The sequence below is a fragment of the Ambystoma mexicanum genome, chromosome 7q (genome assembly GCF_040938575.1).
Source record: "Ambystoma mexicanum isolate Mex_15411 chromosome 7q, UKY_AmexF1_1, whole genome shotgun sequence".
NCBI classification, from domain to species: Eukaryota; Metazoa; Chordata; class Amphibia; order Caudata; family Ambystomatidae; genus Ambystoma; species Ambystoma mexicanum.
In genome coordinates, this window is record NC_090941.1 from 709477104 (window position 1) to 709490926 (window position 13823).

At 49.1% G+C, this 13823-nt stretch overlaps 1 protein-coding gene across 1 annotated transcript in view; it reads left to right on the forward strand.

Moving 5' to 3' along the window:
• XPO4 (exportin 4) overlaps nucleotides 1-13823 on the forward strand; it is a 1090854-nt gene that overhangs the window by 738939 nt on the left and 338092 nt on the right. Inside the window, exon 15 of the mRNA XM_069640448.1 lies at nucleotides 10546-10715. Within this exon, the coding sequence (XP_069496549.1) occupies nucleotides 10546-10715 (170 nt within the window). The remainder of the gene's footprint in view (nucleotides 1-10545; nucleotides 10716-13823) is intronic.

Here is a 13823-nt window from a genome sequence, read left to right on the forward strand (position 1 = left end):
AGGCAGGTATAGTAAACAAAGAAAATAATTCAGAATGGCAGGCTGCCCTTTAGCAGGGGCTGAGGGGCCCCCTACACTGCTGTGGAATTTTCTAATGTGAAGGGGGGTGCACCTCGCCACCCCCACCTCAATTGGAGGGGGCGGCGCATCACATGTAGCCCTCCGCTGGGGCAGATAAGGGGGGGCTGTCCTGCACTCCTCCCTGGGCTCAGACGTCCCTTCCTAGGAGCAGATATCTCGTCCCAGGGAGGGCTGCATGACATGGCACCCACTCAGTTGCGGGTGGGGGGGAGGGGTCAATGCCCCATCCCATTTGAAAATTCCCCGTCCCTTTGGGGTGCCCCACAGACCCCCTAAAATGCGTTCTACCATTTCCCATTTTCTTTGTTTACGAAACTTGCCTTGGCACAGAGGGGCACATTGTTGTGCCAATCTGGCCCCGGGTTGCCCAAACCTTACTGCCTCACCCACTGGGGGGCCTGTCCCGCCATTTCTGGGGGCCCTCACCCGAAATGGATGGCAGGGGCACCTCATGCCAGGTAATTTTCTAATGTACTGGGGGGTGACCCTCTATCCCCCCACACCAAATGCAGGGGGGGCATCTCATGCAGCCCTCCCTGGAGTCAGATATCTGCCCCCAGGGAGGGCTACAAGGGGTGCCCCCATTTCCCCTTGCAGGGATCGCACAAAACAGAGTGCCTGAAAGGACAAGCTATCTCCTCCTTGGCAACAGGGAGGGAATCCCAAGGGTGAGATAGCTCGTCCTTGCCACTAATGAGGTTAATCCAGACGGATGCTTCCAACACATGTCTAGGAGCAGTCTTGAGTCAATTTGATAGCAAAGGCAGGGATCACCCCATCTGCTATATTAGTCAAACTAAGATAGGTAAACCAGGTCGGCCACAATTGAACGTGAATGTTTTTCTATTTTATGGGCCTTGAAGTTCAGGCCATACCTCTATGGAACTACTTTCAGGATTAAAACTGACCACCAACCCTTAAGGTGGTTGATACAGATGAAAGGAGAAATCCAAAATTGCTCAGGTGGTTTATTAGCCTCCAAGGCTTTGGTTTTAGCATTGAGCTCAAGAATGCTGATGGTCTCTCCAGAATGTATGAACAGCTGGATCAAGAGATTCTTCCAGGAGTGGGTTAGATCCTCCTGTCCCCTAGTCTGGGGGGATTAAGTGTTAGGGAGATGTATCATGTGTATGCTTCATCCCCTCTCTCATAGTTAGACCCCCTGGAACGTTTTGCTGGACTTCTGGATCTGCATGAGTGGAGCCTTTTCCACTCATTCATTCTTATGGGCTCTCTTTTGGAACCCTGTTCTGTGTTTTACCTTTACTATGGAGTCTACTTTCTTCCATATCTTTTTTAAGGCACCTGCGTTTTACTTTTGCAACACAGCTCTGTATGGGCAGTGTTGCTGGGAGCCCTTTGAGATACTTCTCTCTGCTTCTGTGACTTGTTTTTCACATAGACAAACCCTCTAGTTATGGCTGGTGGCCTAGGATGTGTCCTACCAACTCTATTTTCTTATTGCAGTCTACTCAGTCTCAATTGTGCACAATATGGTCACGTATGTCCTAACATGGTGGGTCCTTTCTTACTTCGCCAATTCTAGCGTGTTTGTAAGCCCTTCTACCATTCTGGGAGTGGGATGTCTGTGGGCCTCATCACGAGTTTGGCGGTAATGCAGCGGTTTTCCCATCGAGCGTAAATAGCGCTAACGATAAGCCCCCCGGCGGATAATCTGCCAGATCACGAGTTTTCGTGCACGCGCACAGGGACATGGTGGTAGCGCAAAGAGCGCTTGATGGGAAAACGTGCCACGAAACCGTAAAACCGGCGCACCGTGTGCTACCGCCATACTGCGCGGGAAACGCGTGACTGCCGGAGCGGGAAACAAAGCGGTGGCCATCTTGGAAATCACAATCTGTCAGATATCCCAGCCCCTGGAAGCCATCCACCCCTGGGAAGACAGAAACATGTCTCAGGAGCGCATTAGGGGCAAGTCTGCCCTGGACAGGGTGGGGAAGCCCACATTTAGCGACCAGGAGCTGGCTGTACTGGTGGAGGAGGCAGAGATCCACCATGAGGAGCTGCAGCAGCGCAAGACCAGGGGCCAGCGTCGGGCACAGATTTGGCGCAACATTAGCCAAAGGGTAACTGCAGTGGGGCGCGTGCCCCGGGATGGCGAAGATTGTCGCAAGCGGCTCAGCGACTTGCGTATAAGAGTCCGCGGCATCCTGTCACAGCACAGGGGTGCAAGCAGGGGCACTGGAGGAGGGCCACCACCACCCCCACCCGAACTCACACCCTGGGAGGAGAAGATGAGTGCCCTGATTGACATTGATACCATCGAGGGATTTGGTGGAGCGGAGGCAGGCACTGGCATTGATCCGACTGCAGGTGAGTCCCACCCCAAATGCATGCAACTGAAAGTACCACACATGCAGACCCTGAGTGAATGAATGTGAAGAAATGTGTGTGAGGCACTACAGACACCCATAAGTGACCCCTTGATCCATTGGACCGTAGTGCTGCCTAGACTACCCTGCATGCAGTGCATCAATAGAAGTGGCAGGGGACAGACATCCATATCCATGGGACAGTAGAGTATGAGTGTGCAAGACTACACCCCCAGGACCCTGAGCACAGTGCACCCCAACCCCGCATGTGATCTTGTCACACAAACATTCCCATGCAGTGTACCCCTACACTCACAGTAATCACCACATGGTGACTGTACAAAATGCAAATTGAATGCATAATTGATACCGTCTACAATCCCACTTGATGGCATGAACTGCTTGAAACTTATGAAGGTTGCCTTGAACTCAAGCCACACCCATTGTACCTCACAGGCACACAGCAAACCTCACGGGATGAAGATTATGGGGAGGAGGCCACACTACACGGCGCCCGAGGCAGCGTGCCTCGACCAGGACCACCACCCCACAAAGGGGCCGCACGGAAGGGAACCGACGCAGGCCACATCCCACATCACCACAACGCAGCCCAACCAGACCGCTGCAGCACCCACATGTCCGCAAGGAGTCCGCGGCCAGCTCGCCCATAAGCCACTAGGCATACCCCGATGCCGAGGAAGTCACCTGTGGATCGGAGCCCGACGTGGGAGCGACACCTCCACGTGCGCATCAGTCAGGACGTCTGCATTCACCCCGAAGCAGTGACGCTGAAGGGATGGGCACACCACAGGGGACCGCAGGGCCAGGCACACAGGTAGCACAAACCCCACCTGTGCATGTGCGTTGTGTCCGCACACCACAGCCAGACGAAGACACGCCATCATATGGCAGCCCTGCAGACCGGCACTGAGAGCCCGGCAGCCCAATCCCAGCCGGCAGCATGTCCCCATGCAACCCCCCCCCTCTCGCCCCCAACAGCGCACAAGTGGCAGGGGTACCCTTTGTCACGGGGGCAGCAGTGATGGGACGACTGGACGTGATCGAGGCCAAACAGGCCAAAGTTGAATCCATGGCCAAAGTGCACAGCCGGCACATCAAGGCCATCACTGCATCCATACGCCATGGATGCAAGTACATTGCGTGAGACAATGAGCGCACACGCAGAGTGGTGGAGCAATGCACCTCAGCCCTGACAGGGTTTGGTCAAAGGGTGAGGGAGTTGTGCGAGGCAGTATCAGCACTTGCTGAGCAGACAAGGGAAGGAACAACCTTCTCTGTCAGCGTATGCAAGCAACAGGGTCAGTCCCATCGACCTCCACTACACCTATGGAGGGATTCCTTGAGCCTTCTCCTAGGCCCCGTAAATGCGCCACCTGAAGTTGCACACACCAGAGGGGCCTGGACATGGAAAGTCCCCACAACCATCGTAGTTGGACATGGCATCGTTGTGGGTGCCCTGAAAACAAACATGCACCTACCTGCACTGTTGTGGGGAGTTCACTGGGGGGGAGGGGGGGTGGGGGAATTGTGTGCTGAGTGTTCACTGGGGGGAGGGGGCAATTGTGTGCCGGGTGTTCACTGGGGGATGGGGGGGGATTGTTAAACTGAGAAGAAATCACGTTTCAAAATTCACAAAGCATGGACAGTAGTGATTGTGATTAAGTACTCTTTAATGTTGAAGTGACCTGTGCAAAAATGTAGCCGTCACCTGTAGCAAAAAAAAAAAAAAAATCAAGCCCGGTCTGGCCAACCTCCCCTCCCTCAGCCCAACCCTTTGTGCACGTGCAACACCTTCAGGCACGTCATCACCTTCACTCCCATCCTCAGGTTGCTGCACATGAGCATCAAGGGGCAGTGCCACATTCCTGCGACAGCAGATGTTGTGCAGCATGGCACATGTCAGTACAATTTTTCCAACTGCTTCAGGTGCATACATCAATGCCCCTCCCATACGGTCTAGGCACCGGAAGCGTGCCTTCAGTCCAAATGCCCTCTCCACGCAGATCCGTGTACGACCATGCGCAATGTTGTATGCCCGCTCTGCTGCAGTGTGTGGATGACGCACAGGGGTCATGAGCCATGTGTACTGGGGATATCCAGAATCACCTGCAGGAGGGAGAAAGCAGGTTTGGGGAGAAGGTAAGTTTGGTGGGTGTACAGGGCTCAGTCATCAGTGTCCTTTTGCCATACTTGTCATTTGGTCACTAACATTGTGAAGTGTGCTGTGCTACGAGCAGCATTGATTCAATGAAGTACTCAAAACTTGGTACGCCTCTGTTTCTGAATGTAACAGTACTCATCCCCTTGTCACTGGCGAAGGGGACCCTTCCATCTGCTTGTGCATGCGAGAAGTGGCTACCTCATGTGTCATTGCCATTCCCTTTGGCTGCTTTTGCATTTTCTGGTTGTCACTATTGTGTACTGTTCTCCAGGCATTTCATTGGCCAATCAGGGGACAGTGTTTGTGGGATGTATATTGGCATTAATCAGACTACTTATGTGTGGTGCTTTTGTGGATGTGCTGACTTTTGTGTTACATTTGCATGACTGTCAGGTGGGCAGGGTGGGATGTCTGTACTGTGCCAGTGTGGGGAGCCATAGTGCTACTCGCACAGGAGGCTTTGTGGTGGTAGGCCTTCCATATGTCACTGTGCTGCCACATGTCTTTTACATCCTGAATGGGTGTCTTCTGCTGTGTTGGACATGTCCAAGGTTTCTCGTTCAAGGTGCTTGAATGGAAATGCTGCACTGATGGTGCTGCCTATTAACATTCAGGGATTTCATTGTGTGTGACCAGCCCCATCAGATGTGGATTAACATGCATTACGGTATATATTTTTACTCACCCAGCAGCTATGTGGTTTGCCCTTTGTGCCTTTCCATGTACGCTGGCAGGGTACTGTTGCGCAGGACCATGGAATCGTGGGTGGATCCTGGGTAGCGGGCACAGCAGTGGCTGAAGGTTAGGTCAGGGGCACATGTCATCTGCACATTCAGGGAATGGTAATTTTTCTGGTTTCTGTAGGCTGCCTCATGTGCCTGGGGTGGTACGAGTGTTACATGTGTGCAGTCAAGGGCTGCTATTACATTCGGGACTTGGGCAATGGCATGGAATTGACCCTTCAGCTGGTTCACCTGTGCCTGTGTGGCTGGCAATGCGATGTGCTCATTCACATGATTCAACAGTGCATCCAGCACCTGTCCCAGCATGGCACTGAATGTGGACGGGGCCATGCATCATGGCATCGGTGTTGGTAGCTGCCAGTCCCGAGGAATTGTAGCATGGACACGAGCTTGACAAGTGGGGGTACTGCTGTGCTGATGGCTATACGGCTGCCAATGTCAGCCTGGATTGTGTCCAGCAACTGGGTGATGGTTGCCCTGTCCATCCGATATTCGGTCACCAACTGGACATCAGTCAGGGCCCAGGATGTTGGCCTGACCCTGGGGATGGCTGGCCGCCTTGCTGGTGCTGCTCTCCTCCTCTGTCTCCTCATCCCCAACACCCCCTGCGCTCCCGGGGCCCTGGCCTGGTTGGCTGGCTGGCCTCTGTAGTTCCAGGCGCAGCAGGTAGAAGTCCACATCAAGGCTCTCGGCTCCAAATGGCAGCATGGTGTTGGGGAGGGTGTGTTGTGCATGGGTGGGTCCTTTGTGGGCCTCAGATTTACATTGGTTTCACCTGGGCCCTTATTGCAGTCTCCTTCCTGCTCCTGCTTGTGGAATGGTGTTGGGGAGGGTGTGTTGTGCATGGGTGGGTCCTTTTAGGCTTCTGATTTGCATTGGTTTCACCTGGGCCCTTATTGCTGTGGCCTGTGTTCTTTTACCTGCAACACATTGCTGGGGGTATTTTCGGCGGATTGTCCGCCGCTTTTCTGGCGCTAATTGCGCCTACGCCAGACTTGTGATTGCTATGTTTTAGCGCGCTTGTATAACCAGCTGTAACGGCGCGGCGGTATTTGGACTCGTGATCCGACGGACCATTAAAATCTGCGCTGATGGCGTTACCGCCGATTTTAGGGGTTACCGCCCAACTCGTGATGAGGCCCTGTGTGTCTGTTTTGCCTTTGGCGGGAACTTGGGGAGGAAAGATAGCTCAGGGGCAGCATGTTTGTCTTGGAAGCAAGACCACTTGGTGCAAGGTTCGAATCCCAATCCCACGCTTGGAAACCACTTGTTGGTATTAAGCATGTTACAAAAGAACAATTATAATTATAACCCTTGGGTGTCCCTGCCTAGACTCCAATTTGTATGGGCAAGCAGGAAGTGGGGGAGGGGTTTTTCACCCCCTGCCCTTTGTCTGCCTGAGTTCCTGAATGGAAATAGCTCTCGTTGGGGGTCGGGTGGCCCTGATTGGACAACCACCCGCCCCTTTCTGTAAACTGCTGAGAGATTGCAGAGGAGTGTGTGCTGATACTGAATAAAAGGTGAGGTTCAACCAATGGAACTTGAAGTAACAGAAAAAGACTACCAGAGACGCCTGCATATCCTTTGAAATACCTTGATGCAACCACTGCTGTCCTGTCCCCTTTTTCTATGCGACAGGGGAGCTCCAAAGAGGACTCCTTCTTCTCTTTGGATGGTGGACCAACCAGCCCTGAGATGAACTACAATCGGAGCCATCTCCCAAGGTGCTGTGCCTTTCCAGAGCTGCAGACAGCGAATACCAGGAGACCTCCGACCCAATCGTAGCGCATTGTCTTGCCAAGGCCGAATCCGTCCAAGTTTTTGCTGAGCTCCAGGTGATCCTCCAGAAACACAATCCGACCCATCCAAGGCCCCTCACCAGAGTGCCGTACTCAGGAATCGAAGATTGACCGGGTGAATTGTGTCCTTTGTTGGTGCTGCAGAAAAGGTGCCAAAACTGCAGACTGACAAGAGAAGCTTAAGAAATCCGTGCCACAGGTCCTATCTCAAGACTGCTGCAGATGTATACCGATCAGATTCCTGCCTTGCATCACCAAACCAAGGAATCCGAAGCCCGGGGTCCATCGCTGCTGCACAGATGAGAATCCAGCCACAAACATTTCTTCTAACCTAAGGTACTGTGGGGTAAAAAGGTATTGCTTTCCTTAAACCAAAAATCCCTCGAGTGTTGGAGTGCACTTGGAGGTGTCGAGGGTGTTCACTCTTACCTCTGACCCAAGCTGTTGGCTTGTGTCCCTTTTGCAAGTCCTTTAACAGGGTCTCCAATGTTCTATCAATTCTTCTAGCATCTTTAACTAGAGTCTGAATGTATCCACAGGAACCTTTGCTTTTCTGCTTGGTAAGACCTTGAGCCCTCTCCATACTGACTTTTACATATATTTAGGGATCAGACTTTAAAAGTGTTAACTTGCGCTAAAGCTGCCTCTAGAACCGTAAGCTCTGCTGCTGTTTGACTAACCAACTGTTTTCCTTCCCAACTGACTTTCTTATTCTTATGTGGTTTTGCTAACTAAATACAATTACTGTATATCTTTGTCTGTGCACGGGATTACTGATAATGCAGTAGAACTGTCATTAGTGTCAAACTCTGCAACAGTTGCAATCTCGAGCAACTACAAACTAAGCAGTGGCCTTCGAAAATGATCTGCAAGTAATCCTATTTGTATTGGTTTAATGATCTCAATATCTGAAAACATTCCTTGTGTAATTATAATAAATATATATTTTATATAAATGTATTGGTGTAATTGTTTTTTTTATCTGCTTTACTAACTGGGTTCAGTGTACTTACCTACAGCTCACATCTTCCTCTTATGATGAGCCTTACTGCTCTGCCACTCTACAAAGGTTCCATGAGTAGTACAGACTTGTACTAAGAGTTGGGGGGACCTGTAGGCCATTTGGAGAGTTTTTTTTTTAAGTCTTACCTCAAGTGGACTTAAGGAAAATGCCCCTAACAGAAGGTACTGTCCTACTCCTGCTAAAACTTACCTGGAGTCTGCTTGTTGAATCCTGTGGTCCTGGGGGCTGTAGATAGCCTGTATCCTGCACCCCTGCAGGTCTCATAGTTACATTGGGGTGGACAACCCATTGTACTATAATACTGCCTTAGGATATTGGTCCTTGGTGCAACCCATCAAAGAAACCTCTTGACTTGTTAAACATAACTTTTACTTAACTGCAAAACCAAAAAGAAATCCTGTTGGACTCGTACACTCTGAAGCTTGTACTTTGTTTTCCGGCTTTTTCTACCCAACCCCTGGTCACTGGTGGCCCAATGTTCCCATCTGAACATTGTGAAACTCTCATAAGATAGGACTCTCTACGACAGTCTGGAACAAAGTTACTAAAAGTTATGAGAGTTTAGAAAACTGTGCATATGTTTCAAATGGTTTTACTGTGTGTGATTTGTTAATGAAGAAAGCTATTCTAGTGTGAGGTACAACTGTGATTTATTCGCCGAAGAATATTGCAAGTGTTCTTCTATTGTTTTACTGTGTTATAGTACTTACTTGAATGTTACAACACTGTTCCTTAGTGTATATATTAAATACAGATTTTTGTATAGAACTCCTAAGTGCATCAGTGTTGTCTTGGACTAAGTGTATGCTCCGAGTTCTTTGTACCTCGCTGCAGCCCTCCTCCCTCCTTGGACTAAGCCTGTCTGCTCGCCATTCTACCATTCTGTGTATTTCAGGCTAAACCGGAGTTAACCCTGTTCATCCTAGGTGGGCTTTCCGAAGTGCTCTCCCAGACAGTACCTTTGTAAAAAACCAACAGCCCATGCCCAGGCAGAAATGTAATGAAATTGTGCGGGTCAGGTGGACCCACTTATTTGGTCAATTTAAAAGGTACATTGGGGGCTCATTGGGGACTAAATAGAATTACTTTGGATTTCGTTCTATGATTATTATTGATCAGTGGTGTGAGCTGCAGCCTCTGGTTGAGTTACATATGAGGTACCTAATAGTTCTGTCTCATGCGAGTAAAACACTGGCAACCCATTACTACATGATGCCCTTTCTAACCAAAAATGCTAATTGCAAGTCTGCTGTAAAGCCAATAATCTCTTGTGCCAAGAATGACTCCTAAGGTTCTCCTACCCATCTACCTTGCATCCACCCCATCTAAGCACTGGTATTTTTGTTTCCAGTTTCCTGGTTAATTGCACCCTTTTTGAAAGCTCCCTTAGCTAAAGTGTTTACAGCAAGATCTGTACATTATTTCTAGCTACTAGGGTACCAAAGTTTTCAAGTCCTTCATTTCTCTGGCCCGTTTAGCGACTAATTGAAAGGAAATGTTTATTTTATCCAAAGTGGATATTGTACAGTAAATTGTCACTTGGTTGAGAAGAAGTACCATTGGAGCTGATACTTTTGTGTATCACTTTAATAAAACAATTAGGAATGACCCTTAATTTGAACTGCAGAAGTGGGCAGAGCCAACAATGCTTCCTTATGGCAATTCAGGACGAAAATAAACACCCTTAGGTTTAAAGCTTTTGTTTATCTTTGCGCAGCAGAAGCTTAAGGCTAGTGCGTTTGCAGCATTTGTTGACTACATTCATATGTGCTGCATGTTCTTTCACAAGTTGGAATTTTTTAGATTTGAGACAAACACTTGGAAATAGTCTAGGAATGCAAAACAAATCCATTTTATATTGAAATTGACCATCAGATCCAAGATGGAACACTGGGCCTTTAGTTTGTGATTGTACAGAGGGTCAGAAGACAGAGTTCAATTACATTGTATAAATACATTCATAAGGAGTAGAAGGATGACAGATTGCTAATGGCCTGTAACACTTAGGCAGTTGCCCTTCATCTACACCTGGATATCAGGTAATCAATTCATTACGTTTTGTTGGCAGCCATGTCCACCCAAATCTAAGAATTGAGCAGTTTTATCAGTGGTACATCTTTTAATCCAGACTTTGAATGACTAAGGTAGACACTTATTTTCTACTACCCGCAATGTGCACCACTTTAACATGGTTAACTGCAATCTCTGAATCTAATTGGATACTAATCCTAAACCGGTTAATTCATGTTTATTAAAATGACTATATAACAGTGATTTGATTAATTTCTATGTTTTCAATGCTAAAAATCTGTTAACACATAAGGCATTTACAAAAACATTATCATATTGTTGCACTTAACATGTTTATCTTTGACTTTTAAAGATCAGTCTGCCATTTAATACAGCGTTTGGTGCAGACACTGAAGGTTCCTCGTGGATTATCGGTTATCTTTTAGAAAAGGTCATCAGTAACCTCTCTGTATGGAGTTCTGAGCAAGACCTGGCAAATGATACCGTGCAATTGCTGGTGACATTGGTGGAAAGGAGAGAAAGGTAACCACTTGATTTCAACAATTATTTTCGATATCAACCAGTTCTTAAAAGTTGTTGCTGAGGACATGTTATGTGGATAGACGAATGGAACTGACCTTAGTGAAAGATTGTAAATGACACGGTCATCTGCAAACAAATCCCAGCAGGGATTGCTTATTTAGAATACTCTTACAATGTGTTAATTTTGTTCCTTGCTTCTGGGAATGAGCCTTCTATGTCAACAGGACCAGAGCATGATGCAGATCAGTATTATAATGTTTTTAAAGAAAGTGCCAGGAAATGCGTGGCCACATCCACGTCCTGCAATTGATCCACTCTCATGCATGCCTTGACGTCATTATCGCTTTGCAGACGGAGCAGGAGCATCACGTAGTGATTGTGAAGGTTTTGTTTGCATTCTATTTTTTTTTTACTCTTCCTCATCTGTATGACCCCACTCTGCAGGGTCTAGATGCTGCATGCCATGCTATGAAGGCTTTGCAGAATCTTAGCCGAATGGTTTAGATGTACAGTATTTGTGGCACAAGCATTTCTGGCCTGATGGCACACTGCAGTAGCATATGTTTGTCCCTTCTGCAACAGACCTTTCATGTCATACAAGGTAACTATTTTCCATGAATCACTGAGCTGGGTGGGGGTATCCAGAACATGATGTTGTGATAAGGGATACAGGCATAACCACGAAGGGTCCTGTCGGACTGCACAACAGGCGTAATCCTGAGGTGCTTGACTGATTTAATTTTGAACCTGAATTGTGTGGGCCTTTTCTTGAAGCCCTGTCATGCACTACATCGGGGACCTCTACCATACCACAACATCACAAATGGCTGTTGAGCTTTCACAGGGCTGCAGCACAACACTTTTGGGCAAGGACACCTCCTGCATGCATCAACCTGATAATGTGCAGAACATCAATGCCATCTATGCACAGGAGTTTGAAGAAAATGGGGACTGTTTAAAGGCTCATACTCTTACGTCCCGTCCCCTTTCCTCCATACTGCATGGGCGTCCCTTCCTAGGGATGGGAGACACAACCTTTTTCACCAGAAAAAAAACCTTCCCCTTTAAATTTAGAGGCACGCAGAGGTCCTTTTAACATCATTATGGCAGAGGGGGCGCCTACACGCAGCACTACCAGCGACTTTGCCGAGGGTGACATGCCTACCAGGTCTCGGCCTGAGGTGCAGGGCAGGCCTCATGCCCCACCGTCAAGAGTCCTGGAGGAGGCTGGGCCCAGTGAGCCAAGCGCCACGACGATGGCACGTGGCATGCAGCTCGACGAGATGGCCGCTCCTCCGATCTCTCCCCGAGGAACTGTAAAAGCAAGAGGAAATATCGAGGCTGAGTACCACAAAAGGAAATGCACCAAACACGGGCTTATAAAGATTCACAGATCTTGATTCTACTGTACAGTTTACAAAGAAGCAATCTGTTAGCTATCTGGCCCTCAGTACATCACAGTGAATACCAGCCCTTCAGTGTGAGAAGTGAGAGGTACTGGACATCTGGACATTCATGCATTTATACAATTTCAGTAACATTGTCCAGCCCCTCTACAAGTTAATAATCAGTGGTCTAGAGTTCGTGCTGAGGTCACTTATGGCTTATATGATGATATGCACACGGATTACATTTGGTTTACATACCAACAAGTTACAATGGCAAAGTGTATTCCCAGGTTTAGCAGTAAGCCTTAGCACATGTCCCTTCACAATGCAGTTCAGCCAGTGTCCACGTTCGATATTTGCATTACATTGTTTCGATGTATGTTCGCGGATGAGGCTTATTGGTGCAGACAATCCTAGGACCACAAGTCAGGCATGGGATAAGGTCTCTTTACCCAGTCTAAACATTCGGCCCGCGGACAGCCTAGACATTAAAGTACAAGGATCTGGAAGGCTCGGTTACAAGTTGGAAACATAGTCTACCATTTTAGAACAGAGTTACATTTGACCATAAATCAAAATGGCGGATGATCCCAAAATGGCCGCCAAGTCGATCCAAGATCGGAACATTTGAAACACGGTTTTCTTCAGAGCGACTGGGCTTAGGCCAATATATATTAGAAAGGGGGCACAATATGATTTCCCGTTTAACAGAACGACGCAGGTGAGTGAATGAGTTGTAAGGTGGGACTGGGGTCAACCAGGTACGCGGCCTACAGTTTATCCATCGACAGCGCAGGGCAGGTTCTGTCTGCAACCTAGACAGTATAAGCACCGGTTGCAGCAGCTGTCCACGATCCCGTCAATATCACCTGCCACCCCACCAGCCTGTGAGGACAGGTTCTTTGAAAAGTTCCTCACCCTCATGAAATCTCCTCACATGGGGGCCATCCTCAGGGATGCTATCAAGGACATGCTCCCTCGGGCCCCGCCGCTCGTGCCCATAGTCATTCCTCCTATGGCTCTTGCAGGCCCTTGTGCAGCCACTGCTACCCACACCGGCTCCTTTGATTCCGGCTCCCCTGCCCCCCACAGGTCAGGCGGTTCCGTACCAGCCTCCGCTGCAGCCTCTTGCTTCCAAACCCCAGCCCCCGCCGCCCAGCACGCCTCCCGCGCCACACCAGCCGGACGCTAAGGTGGACAGGGAAGAAGACCCTGACAAACCATCGTCAGCCAGTGCCTTCTGCGAACATCTTGCACGCCTCGCTGAATATCTGTGCCTTCCTCAGCCCGAAGTCAAGCAACCAGAGGCAGGGGTGCTTGCTGAGGTTCTCGCTTTATGCCACTCGGCTGGTACTGGGGATCCCAATGCAAAAGGATGTTTTCGCCTTGGCCAAAAAGGGGAGGCTCAACACCCACTCGGTCCAGCCAGTCAATCGACACCTGGACGTCAAGTACAGGCAATTGGAGGGGGATACACTCTTGCTGTCGGCCCATCCTCCGCCGCAATCTTCGGTGATGGGGCCCCTAGGGGACCCTTGTGTATACACACACACACTTTCTCTCCCCCCCCCCCCCCTAAACCAGGTTCAATTCCCAAAATCTAGGGTTTGTTGCAAAGCAAATAGTCTGTCGGCCGACAGGCTGTCACATCCCGCAACGTGTGTCACCCCGACCTCGTGGGACACAAGAGATTGAGCATTCTACATCAGTTACATATATA